Consider the following 27909-nt stretch of genomic DNA (forward strand, 5'->3'; position numbering starts at 1 on the left):
GGCCACTAAGGCATGTTCATACGGCTTGGTTAAAGCGGGGCTTTATATGTGGGCTGAGGAAGAACGCTCGGTCACCCGCAGATAATGCTTTCGCTAAATATTTGGTTCAGCAATGTTGAACTCCTGTAATTTATTTTTGGCAGGGAACCAAGTAGCCAAATGGCTCTATTGTCACTTCTTTGACAATCATACCCGTCTGCAGAAACTATCACGGCTGGTGCAGGCAAAGCTCCAAGAGAGCAGCGATAGTGTGCTCGAAGCACACTACCAATGGCAGAAATCCAAGCAGTACACAGACATTCTCAAACGCATTCATTTCAGAGGGGATGCTGTGACATCCATGGTTGGCCATCAAGAAAAATCTTTTTTCACCACCCCTTCTGCAAGCAAAAAGTCATAGAGCTTCCTGGTCTTGTTGACATCAATCTTGATGATGGCACGAGCATTGGAGAGACGCAAGGTGCCCAACTTCTCATATTCGTTGACAAGGAGTGCCTTGAAGTGCAGGTACACCTCTGGCATCAGGCGCAAGCTGGCACATAGCTGCAAAAACACACAGGCCAAGGGGGTCAAGACAAGTGACACCAACTTAGTGTGGTTGGAGCACTACAGCTGCTGTTTTCCCTCTGCAATAGCACTGCATAAGCCTCGGCCGAGTCTGGTCCATTCAAAGCAGAAGTGCTGCCTTTTATGCAAGCTAAAACTTGACATACTGCTCTTTTCGGCAACAAGGGCCCCATATGACAACATGCCACACAATGAACTCCTGTCTGCATGTGACAATTGGAATATGACATACCTACTGGTACAACAGCAAACTGACAGACTGCTATCGCCTCTCATACACATGCCAGTTAGCCTCTCTGTCTTTTTTCTTTCTGTCTCTCAAGGGGAATGATGATATTCAACCATTAACCCCTATTTCTAAATTTAAAGGCCAATATACTCTAAAGTTATCACGCAAACATAGTGCCTTGCATCCACATGTCTATCTTCTCTCATCCGTCTAACCACCACAATGAATTCATTGACATAAACCTACAACTTGCTTCATTCAATGATGGCGAGTGTGGACTGGGCCTCAAAAAATGACACCAAGTTACAAACCCACACATTGCCACAAAGCAGTGTAGCGCACAGCGACACTGTAAAGCAGAGGCGCTAAGATCAGCGTTCCCAGCCGGCGAAAGAAAAAAACGTTGAGCGGCGCGTGCTGGGTGCGCACGCACGGCATGGGCTGTTCGGTTAGAGAAACCTACCAAGCTGGTCCTCTTATTCTGGTGCTTCGCTGTGACCCCGTAAATTCCCTAAATTGGTGACTCCGGCCTATGAGATGACCGACCCCCCGCCTAACGCTACCTTTCACCCACGGGACGTCACAGCTATCCTCCCCCGCCTGCCGACATTCTGGCCCAAGCATCTGCAGATCTTGTTTGCCCAGGTGGAAGCCATCTTCCATTTGCACCACGTCATCTCGAAGGCATCTCAGTTTGGTCACTTTTCAACCTGTTTCCCGAGGTGGCTCAAGAGGTGGCGGATGTCATCGTTAGACCCTTGAGTGATACTCCGTACCAGCGACTTAAGCAGTGCATTCTGAACCACACCACTGCATCTGAGACTGTGCATCCCCAGCAGTTGCTCACCTGCGAAGAGCTTGGAGACCGCCGCCCTTCCCAGCTACTCACTAGCATGCAGCAGCTCCTGGGCGAAACCAATGCCGACTCGAATGCTTGGCTGCTACGGGGACTTGACCCTTGGCCGCCTCATCCAGCTTGCTGATCGAGTCCACGACGCGACTTCTCCTTCTGTCATCGCCCTCTCCTCTCTACCAGAGTCCTCCGTCATTTCATTAGAGACCCGGATCGACCAGCCGGCCACTTCTCTCGATGCCCTTCGGACATCCTCTCATGCCCAGCACGGCTTCTTCTCAAGTCCTCGCCGTCATTCATCATCGCTGAGAGGTTTTGCGCTTTTCCAGTCCTCGCAGTCAGCGTATTTACTGGTACCACCGCACTTTTCAACACCGTGCCCGCCAATGCACTCCACCATGCAACTGGTCGGGTAAGGCGCTGCGAGATTACTGACGGCGGCAAGTGACCTCGCCCTTCACCATGACTGCCTTTTCGTAGTCATGGGCCACATTTTCGGCCCGCACTTCCTCGTCAACAGTGATGCCGAAGTCTGCATACTGCCGTCCTCCAAGGCTGAGCATACTTCCAAGTCACCTGGATTTACTCTTCATGCGACCAACTTAACCTTCATCGCCACGCATGGTCTCCGGTCCCTCACTCTGGACCTTGGACTGCGGCGCACGTTTCAATGGATCTTGATTGTCGCAGAAGTCCATCAACCCATTCGCGGATCAGACTTCCTGAAGCAGTTTGATCTAGACGTCGGTATACGTCACTATTGTCTCATTGACAGCATGATGCGCCTTTCCATCACTGACATTATATTGGCTGTCACTTCCACTGGCATCTGCACGCTGATCCCGTCATGCCCGTACACCCAAGTCTTCGCAGACTGTTCCGAGGTCACGAGGCCTTTTAATCTCCACCAGCCACCCAAGCATAGATAACCCACCACATTGTCACACGTGGTCCACCTGTCGCAGCTCGTCCGTGCCGCCTCTTCAGTGAGCGTCTGGCGATTGGTAAACGGGAATTCGACCACATGCTCAAAGCTGGGTATTATTCGCCCTTCGTCCAGCACTTGGGCTTCACCGCTCCATCTGGTGCCCAAGAAAGAACCAGGTGACTGGTGTCCGTGCGGCATACAGGGCTCTCAATTCTCACACAGTCCACGACGGCTATCCCTTTCCACACATCCAAGACTTCACTAGACATATGGAGGGTTGCAAGATTTTTAGTAAAGTGGACCTTGTCGAAGCGTGCCATCAAATCCCCGTTAAGACAGTCTATATCCCGAAGACGGCCATTGCTACACCCTTCGGCCTGTTTGAGTATGTGCGCATGCTCTTTGGGCTACGCAACGCAGCTCAAACTTTCCAAAGATTCATTGCTGAAGTGACACGTGGACTCCCGGCTGTATCTGCCTACATCAACAACATCCTTGCCGTGAGTTGTATTCCACAAGATCACGAGCGTCACCTCCGGGAACTCTTTCATTGCCTCCAAGAATTTGGCTTGGTCGAACGCCAAGAAATGTGTTTTCAACTCTTCTGAGCTTGAGATCCTGGCCACCACACTTTGGCGCAGAGAATTCATCCATTACCTTCTGACGTCTAAGTTGTCAGACTTCCCAGCACCCACTACCCTACGCAGGCTCTGCGAGTTCCTGGGCCTAGTGAATTTTTCCCGGCACTTTATCCCACACTGTGCCGACCTTCTTCACCCCTTGACCGACCTTTTTCGCACAACTAAATCCTTTTCTTCCACGATTTCCTGGTCTCCCGAAGCTCAGGATGCTTTCACGGCTGCAAAACAAGTCTTCGCCAATTCGATCCTTCTCATTCACCCTAGGACTTTCATGCCCACTCGTATTGTGGTGGATGCTTCCAGCGCGGCCATTGATGCTGTTCTCCAGCACAAAATCGGCTCGGAGTGGCACCCACTGGGTTTCTTTTCTCAAAAGCTCCAGCTTGCCGAGACTCGCTGCAGCGTGTTTGGCCATGAGATGCTTGCCATCTACTTCACGATCCAGCATTACCGCCACTTCTTGGAGGACCAGCCATTTTACGTTCTAGCGAATCATAAGCCTCTGGTGTATGTGTTCCGTACGAACTCTTCCAAATACGTCGCCCGCGAAGTACTTCAGCTGGCCTACATATCAGAGTTCGCAACAGGTATCCGGTACATCAAAGGCATCGACAATGAGGCAGCTGATGCACTTTCACGCATTACCTCCATCAGCGTGGCTACATCTGCTGTGGACTGGGGATGTCTGGCCTAGGCGCAGCTAAAAGACCCTGAGCTTCAAGCCCTGCATGACCATTCCGTGCCCTCCATTTACAGCTCGTGCCTCATCCGCTTGTGTCTGGATTGCTCTGGTGCGACATGTCATTGGCTCTACCGCATGCATTCATCCTGGAGGCCTTCCGTCGTGCCGCTACCTCCCTCTCATGGCTGCCGGTACATTCTGACAATGATCGACTCGTTGGCCCGAAGCAGTGCCCATTCCGGACATTACTGCGGAAACAGTTGCCAAAGCCTTTACTGCGGAAACAGTTGCCAAAGCCTTCAGTTCAGCATGGGTTTCCCGCTTCGGTAGCCCCGGTATTGTTACCATGGATCGCGGCCACCAGTTCGAATGTACCCTTTCGAATGCACTTCTCTCACCCGTCTGCTCGGCACCCCACTGAATTCTGAAATTGTGAGCGAGCCACTGTAATCGACAGGAATATGTTGTCCATTGTTTTTCTGTAAGTATCCGTCTGAAGATTAGAGTCAAGCCTGGTTCAAAGCGGCCAACACTGTCGCACCACAGCATACCATTCGTGTGCAACGGCATGGTCAAGCAGTTCCATCGATGGCTCAAGACTGCCCTCACTGCTCGCTTGGATCATGAGCAGTGGGCTGACCGCCTTCCTATGGTGCTTCTTGGTCTACGCGCCGTTCTTCGTCGTGACCTTGGCTGTTCAGCAGCCGAACTCGTCTTTGGTGCACCCCTGCGACTTTCCGGAGACTTGTTCGTTCTTTACGGCTTCCTCGTCCCAGCCTCTGCAGTACCTTCAACGCCTTCAGAACTGCATTCAACACCTGCGCCCAGTCCCGCCTCTAACATCTGACCGTCAGGTCTCTGTGCACTCAGACCTTGCATCCTCGATGCACATTTTTGTAAGGCGAGACGTTGTAATGGCGCTACTTACCCCCTCATATGACGGCCTGTATCGAGTCTTTAACAAGACGACAAAGTCTGCAACTATCCTGCTGGATGGTCATAAAGAGGTAGTCTCCTTGGATCGCCTCAAACCAACATACATGGAGACACCTCCCCAGGAGCTCCCCTCGGATGTTACTGGCTTATCTGCTGACCTGCCTGCTGCTGAGGCACCCTCATCCTAGCCCCGTCAGCACATACATTTCACCGTTCTGTCTGGGGGTCCCTGTAACACACAGCGACGCTGTAAAGCGAAGGCACTAAGATCGCTCTTTCCGGCCAGCGAAAGAAGAAAATAAAGTTGAACGGCGCGTGCTGGGTGCGCACTCACGTCACGGGCTGTTCCGTTCGAGAAACCTGCCACACTGGTCCTCTTGTTCTGGTGCTCCGCTGCAATCCCGTAAATTCCCTACAACATTGCCACTGCATCTCACGTGGTTCTGGTGCTCCGCTGCAATCCCGTAAATTCCCTACAACATTGCCACTGCATCTCACGTGATTATATCCAAGTCATCACAACAAATGTCCATGCACAAATCCAAAAACAGTGGACTCATAATGCAATTGCACAATTTTTGTTGTCAAGAAAACCGATGAAACTCACCCCCCTTTCTCTGTCGTTGAGCTTCTCATAGCTGGGCATACCCTCAATGGCAAGCGGTGGTGCTGAACGCCGCACTAAGGAATTAATAAAACCGCTATTTGAAGAGTCGTCTAAAGAGAGAGTTAGTGCGCCATTTGAAACTACGCTGAACTGTCAAGCAGGAATGCACAAACAGTGAAACCTGAGCTCCTATTAGGCAGCAAGGAAAATGTCAAATATTGGCGCGAAAGGTTTGACAATACGATTTCGAGCAGGAAGCAATCTGCATTTCCACCCCAAATGCATGAAAAATAGCTGACAGCTTAGATTCAAAAGTTTATGCACAACATTTTACTTGCAGACCTTATACAGTCGAACCCGGATATATTGAAGTTGAACGCGATTGCAAAATAGTTCAACATTTAAAAAATGGCAAAACATATGCTTATCTGCAACCCAAAAATGAGAATACATTACACCTATGCTACTGGCATGCTTCTTGCAGCAACGTGCTGCTCACCAGCATGCCAGCAGCACACCACTTGCTGGCATTACTATTTTTAACTGTTCCACATCGAAGGCAGTGTGGATGCGCTTTGGAACTAGGCAGTGCCTATCAGTCTAACCTTGCTGCCAGTATGCTATATATAGAGTAAGCGCTCCCAAAATGAATGCATAGTTGGTTTTGCTTTGGTACAGTTGTATACTTTTACAGAGGACTTTCAAGGGGATAGTCTAGACGTACGATAAATTCAAAACATCCGGGTACAGTATATCCAAGCTTGACTGTCAAGTTTTGCTCGAGCTATTTATCTGTATTATACTCCCAGAGTTGGACATTATACTGCAGTAACTGGCTGACATTATAGCCCATAACAAACTAAGCACACCATGTTTCCATACACAGTTATAATGAAAGCTCGTCAATTTGAACACCAAGGAAGTAGAAAAATGCCCTAATTATAAAATGCACCTGAACAAACCAATAGGAACCACTTATATTATAGTACATTTAAGTTTGAAAAAAAACTAAGCGCACCATGTTTCTATACGCCAAGGAACTAGAAAAACCTCTGAATTATTGAATGCGTCCTATAAAGGTGAATTTATGTGGTGGAAGAATGCGCAATAGGTGCCTAGCTTTTGACCTCTGAACACCATGAAAATGACAAATGATGATTTTCACACAAATTTTCATTAATGCTCTTTTGCATGCATGCTGTCGCAGGCTTTGAAACAGAACTACTATAAACTGTTAGGAGCCTCTGGGCATCCTTCACGGTGCGACATGTTGCTTGTGTTGTGTGTGTCAAGGCTTTCCCACACAGATTTCAAATGGCACATGAAGAGCATATGGCTTTGTCACAATTGAAGAATCATGCATATTGATTTGAGAGAAAATATGCAATGGAGCCAATCAGCGTCCAATGTGGGTGCGCAGATATGCTCAGCTGGAAGGCAGATGCGCGGCCGCTGCTGCCACTAAATGCAGCTGCGAAGCTTAGGAAAGTTGAACCGAAACAAAGCAGGCAGACTATTCTCAGAGGGTGCCGCCGGTTGCATGCACGTCAAATCGTGTAAGAGACAATACAGCATTCAATTCAGGCTTGAGTTGAACTAATTTAGACGATCACTTGCCATACTGGTCATAACTGGACACAGCCTTCCAAAGAGAGGCTGCTCGAATTAGTGTGTAGCATTTGAATTAGTGACCGTCCAGTGTTATAGACTTAATAGACTTGCATGGTGTTGGGCAGGACTGCATGCGCAGGCAGCTGAATTATTCAGAATTCTCAATTAACTGTGGTTGCATCACCAAGCTTTAACGAAAGGCAAGATATTATGTTTATGCCAAGCTTTTAGTTAAAAAATTGCTCCCATCTTTGTGTTATCCATGTTAAGGTGCTTTTTCCTTGTATTTATTAGTAGACTTGCTCGCAGGAATTTGTACACGCACTTTTAGGACTAATATCAAATATAAAAAACTAATTTTCAAGGTCAATCAGTCTTCATTATAGAGAGGTTTGACTGTAAATGTTGGTGCCAAGACACTGAAAACAGGCAAAGCTTCTATGCCATGCATGCTATGTCATTGCTTCTGCCATGTGAGCACAATGGAACGAGTGTACAAAGGTTTTTATGAGTGACAGCCTTCTTTGTGCCGTTTCTTGTGTATGCACGGGATCAGAACTTTGAACGACATGCATGCATTCCTGCAGTGGATTAATCTTCGTGCAGCATGGATTAAAACCATAAGTTTTCTAGCTCAAAATTCTGACAATGCTGATGGGTGAACGGGGCGCTTAATGCTATTTCTTTAACATGCTGCAAAAAAAAAAAAAAATAGGTACTATAAACTATTACCTATGCCTTTTGGGGATGCAGGCAGGGATGTATCCTTCACAAGTTGCTTATGAAGCCAAACCTGTGTTGACGTTTCATTCTGCAATAAACGCTCAGTCAGCAAGACACCCACAGGCACTGGATTCAGAAACATAATACTTCTCAAAGGAGTAATATTTTACATCATAGGCACTGCACAAAATTTTAAAAGAAAGTGTGGCTCTGTATTAGAAGTGCTTAGTTTTTTTTTTCAAGATAAGGCAAATCCACACCACACCGAAACTATGTCAAATTATACTCGAATGACCAACAAATTTATGAGTCTTTCCTGTGAAAATGAAACCATGATACTGGAAGTTTCCTTCCTCTTTCTCTGGGAAACCTGCATGCAAATCCTATTTCAAATGAAAAGTGAGCCAGATCCTGCTGATGCATGGATAAAAATGAGCTAAATCCGCTCATGAGAGCCTTTACTTGTTTTGTTTTCTGGGGCCTCATAGATTGGGCTGCTTCGAGCATGAGTTCATATATAGCGGACTCCAATGATTTGGATTTAAATAATATCTTGCACTTCACTCAAGAACTGTCGGGCACTTCAAAGGCATGTGTTCATATTCGCAACCCTTATTTCAGACCCTATGGTGTCAGTTTTCTGACCCGACAAAGAAGTGAGTGGCTGTCATCATTGACGACCAGACCTCCACTGTTGTGAAAGGCGCCACCTTGAATGAAAATCGCCATATTGAAAAGCCCTCGGACGGAGTGATTTGGATAGATTTGGCTATTTGTTTCATCCGTTACCACTCGATTTAATGGCACACTCATTAGTATTGCCATCGGGGTTACCTAGTAAGAAAAGTGTGCAATCACTCTAAGAGTAGAACAGCAGCGGCATCGGCCGCAACTTAAACGGTGCTGCACGTGATGCAAGGCAGATGTGGGGATGTAGGCGTCGAGGTGCAGCTAAAGGCACTCGCATCGTATCCCATCTTCCAGTAGGATTTTTTTCTATCTTTGCGCCCATCGCTGCACAGAGAAACACCACTCTCGTTTCATGCAGCTGGGGGCAAACACTGCAGCTAGGCTGATATTGGTGATGCGAGATCGTGCAGACATGAAAAAAACTTGACCCCGGCTTGGTTAAATTCTAGTATCATTGCTTGCAAAAGGAACATGGAATACATGAAAGTTCGGATTTGTGAAATTAGTATTTCACAGCGAAGTGATTTTCTTTTTAAGTTCGCAGATTTTTTGGACCATTTTCCAGCGACCTGTTGAGTCGGCAACTGTATTCTTCCTCCGGCACCACTTTAAAATGAGCTTCATAGGAAATCAAGGGATTGGAAGAACGTTTGAACTCAAAAGGTGACAATAACAAAAAGATTACTAGTTCCATTGACAAGGAAGCGAGGATGCACCTCTGTTACACTGAACTTTAAAGTGTTTAGTTCAGCTACTTGATATGGACTTCCTTATTCACTGTTTCTAGCAAAATGGCAGATGCAGAGAGAAAATGATAGGACTAGTGGTTGTCCTATCACTCTGTGCCCTGCCTACATCTACTATTTCTCTTTTATTACTATCTTTGAGTTTATGACGCTATAAAGAAGTATGTAAATACTAGAGCCTATAAATTCTGGCTGATTTACCTTCCCACTGCCGAAGTGAGAAAGAAAGCTGCCACGTGAGAACTAGTGACAGAAGCTTGGTATTCACATTTACTCGCTTGTATTCTGAAGCAAAGCAGTGACCCTCATTGCATACAATAAATGTTCTATTTGTTTTTCTGCTGAATTCACAGCCCAATTAAATTTAAACAGTATTTTCATAAACAGCACATGAGTTACTACTGTAGGAATCAGTTTTCAAAAGAAGAGCCAAATCCAAACTTTGCATGCTCATTTTGCCTCGATTATTTGAGAATTTTCTTTTAGCATGTGGTGGTGTAGAGTTACATGTAAAGCAGATCATATAACAGCTTGGATAGAGGTACGGTTTAGGTGGATAACAAGCTTTCATGTTTTTCCTGGTTCCTGTTCAGGTAGATTTGGCCAGTCTTCAAAAAGAAGAATAACTCCTAATCCAAGAGAAAGTTCTAAATGCAATGCTCAAAATGAAGGTAAATTTATACAGGGAGACCTCATCACTTCGGAGCCACTTTGTGAGAACATTTAGACTATTCAAACTGGCACTTTAGCCCCATTAGCGACGAGCCTATTAAAAGACCTCTTAATGAACACACACAAATTGAACAAATTTTTGGTACACTTTTCAATCATCAACAGACAGCTGTAACTTGGCATTCCATTAAACAGCAGTCTTCCAGGAGTCCCTGTGCAGGATATGTGCTGACAAAATTATGGTCTCCTGGTGTAAAACTTTAAGTAGCATACTAAGAATGGCTATTATTTGCCACAAAAGCAAGGAATCTGTGAGAAGAGCAGGTGCACTAACTCGTCGACACCCACCTTGATATGTGACAGCAGCTCTGTGAAAGCCGTATGCTTGGGCCGGTGGGCAGTCCTCCAGCGGCTGCACTGCTTGAAGAGCGAGATGCTGTCCAGCCGTGTGATTCCCATACTGCGAGACTCCTGCAGCAACTGCACCTGCTGACGCAGAAGCTGCTCGCCTGCATTGGAGGAGCACCGCCACCATTTGTGATCATGTGCTCTCATGCATAGGCTCCAAAGGCTTTGTGACGTAGACATAATAGCCAGCAAAAAGGCACACGGGCCAAGTGAGAGATACACAATAAGCATTAGGCCTAGCGTTTATCTCCAAAACTATATGAAGCAAAAGCCACGAGGCATATATACAAGATGTTTGACTCAAGTCAAGGTTCACTGATCTTGTACTATGCAGCTTCTTTTCTCAACGAGAGAGACTGGCTAAGACATGGACTCACTGTGCAATCCTTCGCACAAGAACTCGAAGTCATCTGGCGAAAGCAGTTGCATAAAGCGGCGCAGCAGGGCCACAGTGCCTTCACCCAGGGTGGGGCTGTACTGACGAAAGCTCTGCTGAGTCTTTAGTACATGCACCAAGCCGTGCTTGCGCATGAGCCACTTCCGCCGTGCCCGCTCACGCATCCGATTCTGGTAAATTGACACCATTGCCAACTGGAGCTCTGTGAATGAAAAAGACCACAAGCAACTAGCATCTAGTCGATTTGGCGATGACACAGAGATATCACCAGCCCTGGACACCATGATGAGCTGCTCGTCCCACACTCCTAGCCTGATTATAGTGCATTGTACTTTTTCCTTTGTGTGGCGCACCCACTTTAAGCAATTAGTACAAGCATAACCTGTCTTGCAGTTCAAATATTAGAAACTCGTCCAACGGCAGAGTAGTATAGATGAGCTACATTCAGGTTCAGTCTTTGTAGAACTGGGTGGGTTGGTACAGGTTCATGGTTGGAAAAATTACGAGACACTTTGGTGACTAAAGTGGTGAAAGGCGAGAGCCTGAGTGTCGCATTTTGCTACGCATCTGTAGCGAATGTGGCGGTGAATAATGCTTTGAGTAAAGAGGGTGACTACTGTTGCACATTCTTCCCTTCCTTTACAGCGTGGTACATGTGTCCGCAGAGGATTGTGACAGATACTGCGCCTTTTCTATCCTGTAAATCAGTTTCAAACACCGCTGACACCTGCTGTACTAATGCCTGCTTCTGCTTCTGTTTGCTGTATGGTGTGGCGTTCGAGGAAGCGGCAAATGAAAGGGCGCACGGACGCCTGGATCGGACGCCCGGTGGGATCGGCTTCGTATATGCATGAATCGCCTTGTGACCTCATGACCTGTCATGACGGTACATTGCATGCCTCTTGTCGAACACAACCAGCATTTCATTGAACGCATTAAAGTTCACCGGCGTTCTATAATTCGTCTACAGGAAAGGAAAGGCACGGTATCTGTCACTCATGGAATCCTGCTATCATTCTCACTGTAGACGAAGGGAATTATGAACAGCGCTTCACGATCCGGGGCGTGGCGAAGTGGTAAAGCCCTGGGCTGGGGATCCAAGGGATGGAGGTTCGATTCCCCGGTGGAGGACAAGGTTTATTCATTTTTTTAAGTATCGATTCACTGGTGATTAGACACAAGACTTCTGGTTGGTCACTTCGGGTTTGGCGGCTGGTGAAGTCACTTTTCTGTCGACCAATCAGGTGTGCCGCTCGCACAAACAGCTTTTGTCGACGGCGGTATGAGCCATTAAAAGCTTTCGCCTGAGAAAAACAGCGCTCAAAAGACTAGGAATCAGAAGAAAGACACAGGACGAGCGCTGATCCTGTGGCTGTGTCTTTTATCCACTGTTTTTTTTCTAACCAAGACTAGATTCAGAACTGCCACAAGTAAAAATTAAATGCTTATATGGCATGAACAAAACAGGGAATAGCTAAGATTAAAAAAAAAAAGTGACAAAAGCTATCAACTTTTGAGAAACAGACACAAATGCAGGAGCCCAATAAGAACAATAACTGAACAACTAAAATTCAATGGGACACTCAATTACATAATGTGCTGGCAATGTGATAGCGTTAGAAGCTGTGCACTCCTTTACACTGAATTTTGTCATTTTTCATGGTTGTACTTGCCGACATCTACATGTCAGTCTGCACACAACCAAACACCTCTTCAGGTCATTCAGCTGGTGGCTGTATGTTTCCTCGAAGGTATCTAGATGTGGTGATATGGATACCATGGAGATACATAGAAACATATAGCTGTCTTGTCCTGACCGCTGCCGCAATTTTTTTCCTGACGAGGCTTGTAATAATATCGCATTAAAAAACAGCTTGTGCTGAACCACCCCTCCAAGTGCACTAACCCTTATCCAGGTCATCTTCACACTGGTTGAAGTCCAGGTCAGCCATATCCATCTCGGCATAGTTGTCAAACTCATGGGAAAAGTCTCCCCGGGCTGCCATGTAGCCAGCCATGTCAGCCTGCTGCTGGGAGCAGAGCACAGGGCGTGGGGGGTCTCCCGACACTGCATCACAAAACACATGCTCACATTGTGGTGTTTTTACAGACAGTATGCAGAACATGTGGCAAAGAGCAGCACTCACCACGGAACGTTATTATCACATTCTGTACACTGGTGAACTTTCCCGGCAGTTTATACTCCCGACATCTGATGAACCAATTTGAGTGTGCTTCAAGACAATTTAATTACCACCCTAGGTACCCCCACCCCAGCGCAGAAAAAGAACCATTTAAGTTTCATGAGCTAATGCACACCCATGATACTACTTGATTCTACGTTAAGTTTTTCAATTGTGCTCATATAACTTCATTTAACAATTCATTAATTCAGACTGCTCTACCTGTTTCTGCTATGTTACAATGTATTGTTTTCAGTACCCTATCTTTTTCATTTAAGGAACATTGCTTCATATTGCACTAACCTGTTTTCCATGAGAATGCATTACAAGCTAGCCCATCAAAAAAATTTGTTTGCTTTAAGTAGAAGACTGTTTCCTCACCTTTGTATGGCACTGGAGCAAGGTGGCAGCTGCCCTCATAACTAGGTTCTGGTGCAATTCCTGGAATAAGCAATACATAGCAGCTGCTAACTTGTGATAGAGTTACACTTTTACAAAGTTTTCATTCTGGCCCAGTCATCAGCGCCCACTGTGGTGGCTCAGTGACTTTGGTCTTAGCTGCTGATCTTGAGATCGCAGGATTGTTTCCGGCCTTCATGACCTTACTTCAATGGAGGTGCAAAGAAAAGCTGCTCATGTACTGCACAATGTCACCGCACAACAAAGAGCTCCAAGTGGCCTAAATTATTCTAGAGCTTGCCAGTACGATGTACCTCACAGCCCAAGCTCTAAATACCGTACACTACAGTTACTGTAAGAGTACTTGCTGAAAAACCTACAAGAATTATGCAAAAACAAACAAAATAAAATTTTACTATGGCACCACATGAAATTTCTGACTCAATATAATCAGGCTCTTATGTTCCCAGGTGCTGCATTTTCATGAGCCAGTTCCGGTCTAGCTACCACAGACACTCATGCAATCAAAGCTCAGCTATTGCACCAGAAATGTGGCATCGTTCCCTGATTACACACTATGCCACCATATTACTGTGGCTATTAGCCTAGTTCCAGTGCTGCAGTGATACAAGCATGAATGACCACAATTGCACTGAAATGAAACTATGCTATGAGAGATGGCACTCAGGCAGCGTTGCATGAAGTGCAGCTGCACGGGCTAGCTCAAGAGGCTCTTGTTTCAAGTGTTCTGTTTTTCTTATTCCTTGCTGTTTGAAGGATGCAATTCATATCCATGGGCTGGCTTGAAGGCCTTTATGTCCCACCATGCTTTTTTTGTTGCCCCTGCAGTATAAAACATTCACTTTGTGGATGCTTGCCAGTGGGAATTGTGCAGGGTTAATGCAGCCTCTGCAAAAACAGTACACCACTGCTAACTCTGCCTGAGCTCCCTTTTTAATGCAGTGAGCCATCGCTGGGTGGTTCAGACATGCACAATGATTGCGAGAGCTATGAAGCCTTGAAAATTCAAGAATACCATGTTACGCTTCAAAGAAATTTAAAAGAAAAAGACAAATAATAATTTCCAATTTTTTTTCACGCACTATGTTGAGGTAAGTTTGCCAGCTGGTATGCTTTGCCACAGTCTCACAAAAAACCTAACAGCAGAGTTATACTTTAGTAGTGCACTTACGAATTATTTCATACTTGAGTAAAAGTTGGCCATTCGTAATTCACAAGTACTGGTAAATGTCAAAACATCACCAACAAAGCAGCACTGCTTGTGAAGTATACATTATTACCGTGTACACTATTGTGGGAAACATTTGTCCCGCTAGCTTCAAATGCAGCGAATGAACAATGGTACCATACTTTTGCATGCTGGCTACTACCAATCAAAGAAAAAATTTAGGGGGATACTTAAGCTCCACATATAAAGTGTGAAGAGGAAGAAGTGCACAAGGAACATGCCAGTCAGTGGCATCGTGATCGCTGCGCGTGCTGGATCTGACTGTGATCGCTGCCGCTGTGTTTGCCGCTGATCTGCTCAGTCCTGCTGATCAAGTCCTGTTGATCTGCTGAATAAACCCCCATTCTTACATTTGGTGGAGCTGCCGGTCAAGATCTATCCGCTCGCCCTGGAACTCCGCCTGAGGACGTCAACCACCAAGCCATACAAGTTGGCTCTGCCATCATCTGTCCCGGCTCCCTCCGCCAGAGAGACCCCGCCATCTTCAGCGGCACTGACAACCACGATGTCGAGGACTGGCTCACATCCTATGAACGAGTGAGCGTTTTACAACAAATGGGACGCGGAAACAAAGTTAAGCAACGTCATTTTCTATCTCACCGGCGTAGCAAACATATGGTTTCGAAACCATGAAACGGATATTTCATCATGGTCCGCGTTTAAAGCCAACTTCTCTGAAGTTTTCGGCCGACCAGCTGTGAGGAAACTCAGCGCTGAACAGCGCTTGCGTACGCGGTCTCAGCAAGTTGGCGAAAATTTCACGAGCTATATCGAGGACGTCGTCGACTTGTGCAAGCGCGTTAACCCACACATGTCAGAGGCCGAGAAGATCAAGCACATTCTGCAAGGCATCGATGACGATGCCTTTCAGATGCTGTCGACTCGAGATATCCGCACCGTCGCGGAAGTGGTCACACTATGCCAAAGTTATGATGAACTGCGGAAACAAAGGGCCATAACGCGCGCGAACACCATGCACTCTGAGTCCCTTGCTGGCCTGACAGATGCAGGAGAACATTCTGCGCTCCTGCCACAAATTAAGAGCTTCATTTGGGAAGAAGTTGCTCGACAGCTCTCCCTTATATCCTGCCATCAAGAACCTTCCTCACACCTAGCTCCCAGTTTACGCCACATTATTCAAGAACAGGTAGCTGAATCTCTTCCTCCAGCCCCTCAACCCATGCCTGTTACAGCGCCGTTAACATATGCGGCTGTTGCGGCCCGACCGCCACCTACATATGCTCCACCGCCACCTGCCTACGTTCAGCCGCCTCCTGCGCCTGCGCGAGAACCGGCGCAGTTTATGCGACCGGCTCTAAGACCACGTAATCCCTGGCGCACGACGGATAACCGGCCAATTTGTTACATTTGCGGGCTTGCTGGACACATTTCTCGTTATTGCCGCAACCGTCTCCCGGTGTCGGCACCACCTACTCATGGTTCTGCATACTGGTCTCCAACGCCTCAGTATTCTGCGCCTACCGAGCCTCCAGCCCGCCCTCAGTTCTCCCAAGACCGCTCAGCCATATCCGACCGCCGTTCACCGTCGCCGCGACGCCGCTCAATCTCTCCGATGCGACGTCGACAGAACGCTTCACATGAGGAAAACTAGAGGCCGCAGTTCCTGAGGCGAGAACTGCGACCCAGTCGAACTTCCCAAGTCCTCATCTGTCGCCGACAAACCTAATTGAAGTTTTCGTCGAGGGTGTTGCTGTCATGGCTCTAATTGACACTGGTGCTGCGATTTCGGTAATGGACGCAAAACTATGTCGCACTTTAAAGAAAGTGAAGACGCCAATTGCAGGACTTTCGTTGCGAACAGCCAGCGCTCAGCATATCAAGCCTTTAGCAGCGTGCACCGCTGGAGTAGTTATCCAGAATTCCCTTTATACGATTGAGTTCGTCGTGCTGCCAAGTTGCTCGCTCGCACGCTGTAATTTTAGGCTGGGATTTCCTGTCGCGTCATGCTGCTATTATCGATTGTGCTCGAGCTGAAGTGGGGTTCTCGACTGTGCCCGATGCCTTACCAGACGCTGATCAATCAAATCCCGGTGCTAAAGCCCTCGTCGCCGAAGATATCGACCTTCCTCCCTGCTCTTCAGTGCTTGTTCGTGTCGCCTGTGCATCTATTAGCGATGACACCGTTCTCTTCACACCAGCCCATACTTTCCTGCGCCGCAAGTGCCTTCCATTGCCCTACGCAGTGCTCGCTATTTCCACTGGCCTTTCCATGTTATGGGTCTCTAACCCATTTAACTCCCCTACTGCTTTGCGCCATGGTGAATGCCTCGGAAGTATCCAGCCAATCGCATCTCTTCTGATCTCTGAGGAACCTGACGACGCGCCGCACTGTGCCGTGACTGCGCTCAGCCCCCCTTCACCTGCGCCCGCTCCCCACCTCCACAGACTTGTTCCTCCGTTCCATCGATGCCGATCTTCCTCCAGAGCAGCGCACTCAGCTTTTGAACCTACTACATCACTTTCGCTCCTCCTTCGACTCTCATCAAAGTTCTTTGGGTCAAACTTCTACAGTCACTCATCGCATCGACACCGGCACCCACGCACCACTACGACAGCGCCCCTATCGTGTGTCTGCAACCGAACGCCAGGCTATTGAAGAGCAAGTCGACCTAATGATCCAGAATGGCGTGATTCAGCCCTCAAGCAGCCCTTGGGCCTCACCTGTTGTCCTTGTAAAAAAGAAAGATGGTTCTATCCGCTTCTGTGTCGATTATCGCCGCCTTAATAAGATTACGCGAAAGGACGTCTATCCTCTCCCACGCATCGACGACGCTCTCGATTGTTTGCAAGGCGCCGAACTCTTTTCTTCCCTAGATTTACGTTCCGGGTACTGGCAAGTCCCCTTGGAAGCGGCTGATCGCCCCAAAACTGCCTTTGTAACTCCCGACGGCTAGTACGAATTTACAGTTATGCCGTTTGGCCTTTGTAATGCTCCGGCAACATTTGAGCGGATGATGGATACCATTTTGCGTGGCCTAAAGTGGAAGACATGCCTTTGCTACCTCGATGACATTGTCGTCTTTTCTCGTGACTTTGACACACACCTCTACCGTCTGAAGCACGCTTTGACCTGCCTATCTGATGCCGGACTGCAGCTGAATTTGAAAAAATGTCGTTTTGCCGCCCGCCAGCTCATCATTCTCGGCCACGTTGTTTCCAAAGAAGGTGTATCTCCAGACCCTGCCAAACTTCGTGCCGTAACGGCCTTTCCCAAACCGACTTCCATCAAAGATCTACGTAGCTTCCTCGGGCTGTGCTCTTACTTTCGCCGCTTTATTAGGAATTTTGCTTCCATTGCTGCTCCCTTGACAGAACTTCTGTCCGGCAGTTCCGACCTTTCGTCGTGGTCACCAGCGTGCGACGATGCCTTCAATGCTTTACGACACATTCTCACGGCAGCGCCTGTCCTACGTCACTTCGACCCCACAGCGCCTACTGAGGTCCACACAGACGCCAGTGGTATTGGTCTCGGCGCTGTGCTCGCTCAGCGCAAATCAGGTTGTACTGAATACGTGGTCGCCTATGCTAGCCGTACACTCACGAAGGCTGAATCCAATTACTCTGTTATTGAAAAAGAATGCTTAGCGATTATTTGGGCTCTTACTAAATTCCGCCCTTACCTCTATGGTCGCCCTTTTGACGTAGTGACGGACCACCATGCGCTTTGCTGGCTTTCCTCACTGAAAGACCCGTCCGGCAGACTGGCAAGATGGGCTCTTCGCCTTCAGGAATATGATGTCCGCGTTGTTTACCGCTCTGGCCGCAAACATCACGACGCCGATGCACTTTCCCGCTGCCCCCTTACAGCTGAGGTCGCGAGCCTTTCCCCTTCCGACGATTCCCCGCCATCGCTTCACATCAATGACATGCCGTCAGCGCAGCGGCAAGATCCTTGGATAAAATCTATCCTCGATTTTATCTCCAATCCTACAGCTGCTTCTCCATCGCGTGCTCTCCGCCGCCATGCTTCCCACTTCGCCATTCGTAATAACCTCCTCTACCGCCGCAACTACTGCGCAGATGGCCGCAAGTGGTTGCTAGTTATTCCCCGGCAGCTACGTTCGCAAATTTGTGACTATTTCCACGCTGACCCACAATCCGGTCACGCGGGCGTCTTCAAGACATACACTCGTCTCCGGCTGCGTTACTACTGGCGGGGTATGTACACCTTTGTACTCAAGTATGTTCGCTCATGCCTCACCTGCCAACGTCGCAAGCCATCTCCTCAACGTTCTGCTGGAGAGTTGCTGCCGTTACCCAACCCACCACGTCCTTTCGACCGCGTCGGCATTGATTTGTACGGGCCGCTTCCCTACACTGCGGCCGGCAACCGCTGGGCTATCGTAGCCGTTGATCATCTGACGAGGTATGCAGAAACCGCCGCACTTCCATCTGCCACAGCGTCAGAAGTAGCTTCCTTCATTTTGCAGCGATTTGTTCTTCGCCATGGCGCACCTCGAGAGCTGCTCAGCGACAGAGGATGCGTTTTCCTGAGTGACGCTGTGAAAGCCTTGCTCACCAAGTGCAACATTATTCATAGAACCACCTCCGCCTATCATCCCCAGACTAATGGCCTCACTGAGCGTTTCAATCGTACCCTTGGCGACATGCTCTCTATGTACGTCTCCTCCAACCACTCAAACTGGAACCTCGTCCTTCCGTATGTCACGTACGCATACAATACCGCAACGCAGTCTACTACTGGCTTCTCTCCTTTTTTTCTCCTCTACGGCCGTCACCCCTCTGCTACAATCGACACCATACTCCCGTATCAGCCAGACATATCAGAGTATACACCTGCGTCTCAAGCAGCCCAGCATGCGGAAGACTGTCGACAAATCGCCCGCGCATTCACGGCTAACACCCAGTACCGCCATAAATCTAACCATGACAGCCAACACTCGACACCGCACTTCTCGTCTGGCGCTCTTGTGTGGCTATGGATACCTTCCAATGCCCCTGGACTGTCTTCAAAATTTCTTGCTAAATACCATGGCCCATACTGTGTTCTGGAGCACACCTCTCCGGTTAATTATGTGGTGGAACCTGTTACGCCGTCCCATGATCTACGCCGGCGTGGACGCGAGGTTGTTCACGTCCAGCGCCTCAAACCCTATTACGACCCTGCCGTCTTGCTCACGCCGTAAGTCGCCAGGATGTCTCCTCTTCGTCCCGCGGGTAATTGTGAAGAGGAAGAAGTGCACAAGGAACATGCCAGTCAGTGGCATCGTGATCGCTGCGCGTGCTGGATCTGACTGTGATCGCTGCCGCTGTGTTCACCGCTGATCTGCTCAGTCCTGCTGATCAAGTCCTGTTGATCTGCTGAATAAACCCCCATTCTTACAAAAGGTATGATGCGACAGCGTTAATGGCTCCCATGAGTGACTTCTCTTATGAACCTTCATTAGCATACGTACACTTTGCAACTCTTTTAACCACCAACCCTTAATTTGTGCCTCTCATCTCAAAAATATTTTAGCATACAGTGGTAGACTACCACATTATGTGAAAGACTACCCAACCTAGACATAAAGGTCCGCTTAACAAAACTGTATGAATATGCCTGCGTGACCTAGGGGCAGCATGTCTAGCTCGAAAGGCAAGGGAGTACTGGAGGGCTCGATTCTCCTCAACCTCCCATCTGAATTCAGAAACCTAAGTTCGGGGATCCTGCAAAAAACACCTTGTCACATGGTTGCATGACGTCACATAATCCTATGGCCAATCACTGCCCGACCATGTTTCCTACCAGACATCACCTGCCAAAGCCGTGCCCGATTTTTCGCTCGTGACTGCGACGCCGACAGTGTAAAAGCCATATTTTCTGGAGAATGGGGCCTTTAACACTATCACGCTAGAAAGCCATTTACACAGTGCATTTTCATCTTTCCCTAATAGGATTACATGGTGTTTTGTGCATTTCAACACAGCAATATTGAAAGCTCGTTAAAAGCCGATGCTCACTTGCGGCTTAGATTGTGTGCTGCTTGAAAGATGGCGCCACTGACCCCTATTGCTTTTTGATCTACAACTTGAAGTCTTTATATGACAATCTTGATTTTTAAAATGGAGTCTGGTGGAAGCAATGCAGGTATTACTATCCCATCATCACAGAAATGAAGCATTTCTTTCTCTGTGTTTCACTGTCCGCAGATGATTATTCATACACAGAAGTCTGCACTGTTTCAGAAACAAAAGAGGACAGTTATGATAATGACATAAGCAGTTCTTCCAATGAAAAAGATGACATCATTGTGCTAGTCTGACTTAGTTAAAGCCTTTTAACAGGTCATGAGTGCTGTCCGCAGAAAGTGTGCACAAGAACTGTGCGCAAGAAATGTCTTCGAGGTTCCGCAGGATATTGATGGGGTTCTCGTATATAGTGACCGATAGTTACAGTTAGCGATAGATAACGATAGATAGTGATAAGAAAGAGAGAAAGAAAGGAAGGGGCTTCTCCCTCTCTCCTCCTCCCCTCTCACTCTCCCTAACAGAGTAGAGAAAAAGACTCTCTCTTTCTAGAGAGTGGAGAGAGAGAGACTCTCTCTCTCTCTAGAGAGAAAGTACCTAAAGAGAAAGTACAAAGTTAGAGAGAGGGACAGCCTCTGTCTTCCTCTATCTCTTTTTGTCAAGGAATCAGGTGCGTTCCAAGGATCGCATAAGGGCGGCCAAAATGCTTTCACCTTGCTGCACGTAACGTGACTTAAGTGCTCCCCTGTCCTTTCTTTTGAGGGTCGGATAATTCCTTTTCATTACAACAATCACATTCAATGACACAAAAAAAAAAAGCAATTTTGGTTAGAAGTTCTTCGGCAAAAGGATTCGAAGGTGACGAGGTTATTGTTAAAGTCTCCAACTGTCTTGGCCATTATTAAGAAATTTCGTAGGTTGTGTGCCCACTGGCATATACTGTCGCTTTCAGAAAACGGCAGAACTAGCTTTCTGAAGCCTGGATATACTAAAGTATTTTGGTGGAAGAATATTTGTTTTGAACCAAAATGAGAAATTGCACCAGGAAGAATTTACAGGGCTGGTACGTGTGAAAGCATTCAAAACAAAGTTCTTACTCTATTGTCCTCAATTTTCATGCACTGTCTAAAAACTAGTGTACTTTACCATCAGCTCTGCCAAAAGTGGGAGTCTCTTCCAGGTAGACAGTTCCAGCCTTTTTTTTTTTTTTTTGTATTACTAATGTATTAGCCTTTCGAATCATTTGTATAGTCTATACTCTTGAAAAACAAAGTATAAAAGTGACCAGTTTTTTCACATCTGTCAATGACAGAGAAGCACTTCTGGTGCGATGGATCTACAGTCTGAGCTTAGAAACAGTTCCCATCAGCCTCTGGTGGGTATTGAAAGAAGAAGCAAACAAAATGTTTACTAAGACACTTCACATTCATGGGCTCCTTATATTTGAAATACATCCACCAATTTCTTTAAGCCAACCTTGTGCACCAACAGCAGCACTGGTGGCGGGGACGTCTGGACAATAATTTGTGAACAACGCACTAGCGTTGTATGCAACGTTTGTTTTAGGCCTGATCCAGAACCCATTGTGATCACTCATTAAAAAGGGTTTGGGCCATATCATCATCATCAGCTTCAAGCACAGAATGATTAGGAGAAATGATGTTAGTTTTCTGCTGAAAATAGGCTTACCCCAGTGCACTGTTTGCCAAAAGACCACCAAACAACCTGGCACTACTCCCGCAAATAGCCAGTACAAAATAAATATCCCTTGCTTTACTCTTGTTCCTCGAACAGCACTGCTAGACTAGCCTCACTGAATAAAGTTCTGGCAGTACATGTTGCCAGGCGTCAGTTTGCAATGAGAGGCTATTTAAAGCCAGAGATTGAAGCCAAACCACATATTATTAGTGGAAGTGCAGATGTGAATTTTGGGGTTTAATATGCCAAAGCAACACTGGGACTATGATGGAAGCCATCATGAATGACTATATAGATTATTTTCTTTTTACTAACTTTTTCAACTTTTTTACTGTTTCTTTTTACCTCTTTCCTTACTGTGCCTATCGAAATCAATTTAAATGACAGCACAGAATAGCTCATAAGGTGTATTCACAGCTATTTTTTTATTGTAGTGCCATTAAGTGTGTTACAAAAGAGCTATGCCTTATTCCTGCTAGATTATTTTCTTCTCTGTCTCATGAGCAAGTATGTTTAAGTTCCACCAATCCTTCTCGGCACAGAGCAATCACAGCAAGCATGGCGTCCAAGGTGATGTCCTTGTCCTCACCTCACACTAATCCTCTTCCCAGCAATGGCACCGTTCAAGCAATTCCTCAGCATCGACACACCAAAACTTTGTAGACGCAAGGGACAGCAATGTATAAAAAGGTGACATTCACTCATCTTCTTACAGTTGAGATACTGAACCCAGCTCCAACCAGCCAGGATTGTCAACAGTTACTACACCGTGGTTTCTTTTCACTGCTATGGAAAATCATTGCTTTCTGAGCCTCTCTCAAAGTAGTGGACATTTTCTGAACGATTCTTTGCCACCAGCAGCGAAGCGAGTCAAGTTTCCTTCAACACGGCCTAGGGACAAACTGGTATTCCCACTGCCAAGTAGTCCGAAATGGTCTGTGCAAACAATTCATTTCGTTTTGCAGCTCGAAAAGATTACCACAAACAGTTATGCTACTATGCATACTCACTCCTGATATTGTAATACAAAACGTGCACATTTCATATTTTTTGTTCTCGTATTCTCTGCCTGAATATATTTAACTTTCGTGCATCAATAAAAAAACAATACTTTCTATTTATAGCTGAATAATCTTTTTACACACAAACCCTCACCCTGAAACTGCCATGTTTACCATGGTAAGGAAAGAGTTATTGTGCACTGTCATCGCATAGTACATGGGCATTTGGTGTTATGTTGCTATCTAAAAATTGCCACCATGGTTGAGATCGAACCAATGACCTTGGGGGAAGGGCAGACGCGTCGTGAGACTCCACTGACAATAAAAAAGTTAAAATTAATCTGATACCTTTAAACATGACATTTTTCATAGCCAACAACATTTCTTTGACATAAAAGCTCAACATTAACTTGCATCATTGTACTGACCCAACCACAAAGCTGGAAACTTTAAAGCAGCATACAAACCAAACCTTGACTGTATTTTCTCTTCTTGTTAATGATATGCTAGACATTATTCCTACAATTGCTAAATAATTTATTTTAAGCATTTTCTTTCTCACCTGTTTCGATTTACACAGCCAAGTGACGGTTATGACATCAAGGCCACATGAGGGAGGAAAACTACAAGACAATTGTTGCTTCTTCATTGATTTTTGTTCTTGGGATAGACTGGCAACACTAATCAATCAAAATGCAAAAGGAGTGTATATATTAAGGCTGTGATTTGGGCGAGTTGGTATTGATTCATTGATTCATAGCGGAAAAAAGCGCGGGAAGACAGGACGCACGAAGAAAGACACAGACAGAAAAAAGGGAGAAAGACAGCGCTTGTGTTGTCTTTTTACATGTCCCATTTTCCCGCGTTGTGTTTCAACATGAGTGGACATATCGCGGTTTTTTTCCATCCTTCATGTGACCTATAAACCAAAACTGTTCAGTCCTAAACTGAAACAGGTCAGAAGAGCAATTCAATTATTAATTATTAGCGGTCATATAGGCAAGCAGCATATCCCCTTTGGGTGCCGTGTCCCTGTATGGGGACGCAAAATGTAAAACGCCGTTTTGAATGTTTCAAAACACTTGCCCTGAGCCACTATACTGAACAACTGGCACCATCTTACGCGAAGTAAAAGAAGTCCTGCCTGAAAAGCAATGCAAAAATGAACACAGCTACGTTCTACGGAGCTAACAGTAATTGCTTCTAGTTTTTGTCATTTTGGACTATTAAGAATTTGTGCTACCCAAAATATTAGCATTTATTTATTGGAGGAAGGGCCCGTGATTGTGAAATAACAGCTATCATCCTTGTTACAAGCGTAATCAGCCTTGCATGCACTTCCGAATGTTAGCGTCCGTGTTCGGGGACAGGGCACCTCAAAGCCGCCTCTGCCGGCAAACTTCTTTTCTGAGTGTTCAGTGCCACTTTCTTACTTTGTGCGCCCTGCTGTGCAAAAAGGTTATAAAAGCGTCGTTTTGGATGTTTCGAAACGCGCCACACTCGACAAGTCAACGAACTCGACTTCCTTAAGTCACTGCATCCTACTAGGTCAAGACCAGAAAGTGACCGGTGAGGTAATTTCTCACTTTCTATTTTTTGCGCTATGCAACAGCTGGATAGCGTACCTGTGAGACACAAGTGCTGAGAAGGTTGCACAGAAAATTATTTTGGACATGATGGCCTTCAAAACTGATGTTGCGAACAGCCTAATTGCATACAGCACAACACCTCAAAAATAGTGCGGTCGGCCAAGTAGTGAGTATGCGGAGCCTGTTGTGATGAATGCTAAACCGCATTTGTTACTGACAGCTACCATTAGGTACGACGGCTACAACTACTGGCCAGGGCATGTCAACACACTGAACTCACAGCGCTGCTGCCGTGAATGATGCACAGCGAAGTGTCAGATTCGCTGCCAAAAGTGCCACATTTTTTTGTGCATGCTGGCTTAGAGCAATTGCTTTTACCTCTTTTACAATAAGTATACTCTTAAGTGATTGATTTAATTACAAAATCAAGCAATAATATATTACCAACTTTTGTGCCCAATATCTTGCTAAGTACACTATCGCACTTGCTGCTAGTAGCATGCATTACTGTCTCTGTATTGAGGTGCCCTGTCCCCGAATTGGGCATTGCAAAAGACAATGAAAAAATAAATTTTGTCTTTCAGTTTTTTTTCAGAATACATCATTTGAAGTGTGTAGAACCAAAAATAGCCCTCAGATATTTTTCGTATTGCAAAGATTTTTTTCGTGCCCAAAGGGGATATGGCGATCCATGTATAGTTATGTCTTACCCATCATTACACATAGTAAAATACAAAAACAAAAATTTAAGTGTCTATACAACTTTAAAGCAGCTACAGATACTATAAATATATTGGAACAAAAAACCCATGCAGTTTCACCCATCTAGCACACGATATGCAAAATGCATGATTAGAAAAACAAACCTTTTAAGTCCCCAGCTGGTGCATATATATAATGTTGAAGATAGTGGGCCTCACACTCCTTAGGAGAATGCTTTCCCACGTGCTTTGCAATGTCGCTCCTGGAAAGAAAAAAAAGTAGATGTCTGAACAAATAAAGCTTGAAAAGACAACTGCATCTGCATACCATCTTCTGAACAGACATGAATATTTCCATAATCTAACAAGTTGCAGAGACAGCATAATGGCTTGATTATGCATTCTAATATGGAAACATCTTTTTTAAACATGCCTTGCTGTTAAATTTCCCAGCTGCATTATGTACCCATTGCATATGATGCTAGGTTGTTGTTTTTTTATCTATTTATTTGCACTCCGACTTTTAAATCACATTTCTGAAGCATTGGGCACTATACAGTTTCCCAAAATATGTGCTCAATTCGGTATTATGTAGTACACACATTGATAAGTTTTTATTTTTTCAGCTCATCCTTTCAACAGGTCAAGGAATCAACTGAACTAGACTAGAAGCAAACCTGGAAAGTATGAAACAGCCCTAGGCTATCGAGTTAGTGGTATCATTAAAACAGACATAAACTTATACCACTGGTACAGTGTCATCCACTTTTAAGGTTAACACCCAGTGCGTGACCGTTCTCTTCAGTGCTTCAATGTGTCCAACCTGGCCGCACATAGAAGAAAAATGACAGCCAATGAAAGCATCATCTACAGGCCCCTTGTGACTGAGCCACTCTGCTTCAATACACAGCTGTGTCACACGCAAAGACATTTCAAGGAGAACAACCACCTTCTCGCGTGTTTACCCTTACCTTAAGAAGAATGACCCTTACATATCATCTTCAAGGCTATTACAAGATCCAGTCATAGCCATGTTAATTTGCAACGCAGTATCCTATTCTATCAGCAGCTGAAAAAAATTTCCTAGGTGAAATTCTCCAGACTGCGATTGGCTGCTGAAGACTGTGTGAATTTCTTTTTTTTTTTTTCGTGACAAACAGCAGCGTCTGATATTTGGTACTCTCACAGCCATTAAAAAAAAAAAAAAAAAAAAAGAAAAAGGTAAGTTTTTACCGATCCATGTTGCATGTATGACAAGATGACTTATGCAAGGTCAAGCAATTGGGACGCATTTGTAATGGCCTTCATACATGTGGGATAAACCTCACTCAGCTTTCTGGCACAATTAATCGCGGTAAGGAATTTCAGCCTACTAAACACGAACTAGGCACAGTCAAGTCCAGCTAAGGCAAACTAATTGCTCGTTGGTACCACTTAATGGAGACCGACATTGGCATGTCCGAGAGGATCGTGCCTAAGAGGCCCGCCTCATTGACAATGCATAATCTGATGCTTGGATACATTTCAGTACAGACATTTACTATGACTTGTTGAATTTTACAGACCTGTGCAAGGCTGTTTACATCAGCTATCAGGCTTTTCATTCAGGCTCTGTTCACTCACAGTAGAATGAACAAAGCCTGAAAAAAAAAAAAAAAAAAAAGGAAAAAGGAAAAAGAAGAACGAAAGACGGTAAAGCCGCACCAGTTTCCAATGCCGCATTCCAGCAGAGCGTCTAGCAGCTTCAACTCTTCGCTGGCAGTCCACGTTTTGCACAGCAACTGAAACTCTGTTGTCTGCGAAGAGGAAGATATAACGCTTTGAGACACGTTCACAAACGAAGTATGTGCAATAATCGGCATGTGAAAGTTTACCCACGCAAATCGTAACTGCGAAGAACTTACCACGACGGTGTACCGATGGTCGTTCTTGTGTACAAGGGATTCGGCACCTTTAGAGAAGCACCGTATACAGATGGGAACTTGAGGATTACAGTCCACACACACTATATGCACGTCTGTGAAAATGTAGGAGCAAAAGCTGCACGACTCAGTCATACTAATATTGAAAATCCAAGCTGTCAGCGACGACTCGCGTTTTTGTAGATAGCAGCACAGGTGAGAGTGCGGCAGACAGTTTCGTTTTGCCTTGACATCAGCCCTACCGGTTAACTTTCGTTATGCAAGTACTTCGATACCACGGTGTTCGATACACTGCCTACTACACAGCCAAGTCAAACCAAGGATCTGGTTGACAACACGGATATTTGTTTTTTTAATTTTTGTCTGTGTTTGCTGGCAGTATCAAATAACACACAGCTTTTACCACGCACGCCAGTAGTTACAGGGTTACAGTACGCCAGTGAAAAGCGGGCGCCGGGCGGTTACAGACAAAGACTCGCCGACTCT

General features: G+C 46.0%; 1 protein-coding gene across 3 annotated transcripts; it reads right to left on the reverse strand.

Annotated features, from left to right (window-relative positions):
• Nucleotides 1-110: 110 nt before the first annotated feature.
• On the reverse strand, nt 111-27895 carry LOC146197564 (transcriptional adapter 2-alpha-like). Of its 3 annotated transcripts, none has more exons than XM_084599469.1 (10): nt 27406-27895; nt 27206-27297; nt 25667-25764; nt 13255-13314; nt 12597-12758; nt 10671-10892; nt 10234-10394; nt 7787-7865; nt 5444-5553; nt 113-543 (listed from the first exon to the last, which is right to left on the reverse strand). In XM_084599469.1, exons 1-10 carry the CDS (start codon nt 27556-27558, stop codon nt 352-354), a joined length of 1329 nt encoding a protein of 442 aa, XP_084455595.1. In that variant the 5' UTR covers nt 27559-27895; the 3' UTR covers nt 113-351. The 3 variants fall into 3 exon arrangements, with proteins under 3 accessions (XP_084455597.1, XP_084455595.1, XP_084455596.1); XM_084599470.1 differs by having other exon boundaries at nt 118-543; nt 5444-5517; XM_084599471.1 differs by lacking the exon at nt 5444-5553 and having other exon boundaries at nt 111-543.
• Nucleotides 27896-27909: the final 14 nt, after the last annotated feature.

Source organism: Amblyomma maculatum, chromosome 3 (assembly GCF_055883805.1).
Source record: "Amblyomma maculatum isolate TAMU_Amacu chromosome 3, ASM5588380v1, whole genome shotgun sequence".
Classification (NCBI taxonomy): Eukaryota; Metazoa; Arthropoda; class Arachnida; order Ixodida; family Ixodidae; genus Amblyomma; species Amblyomma maculatum.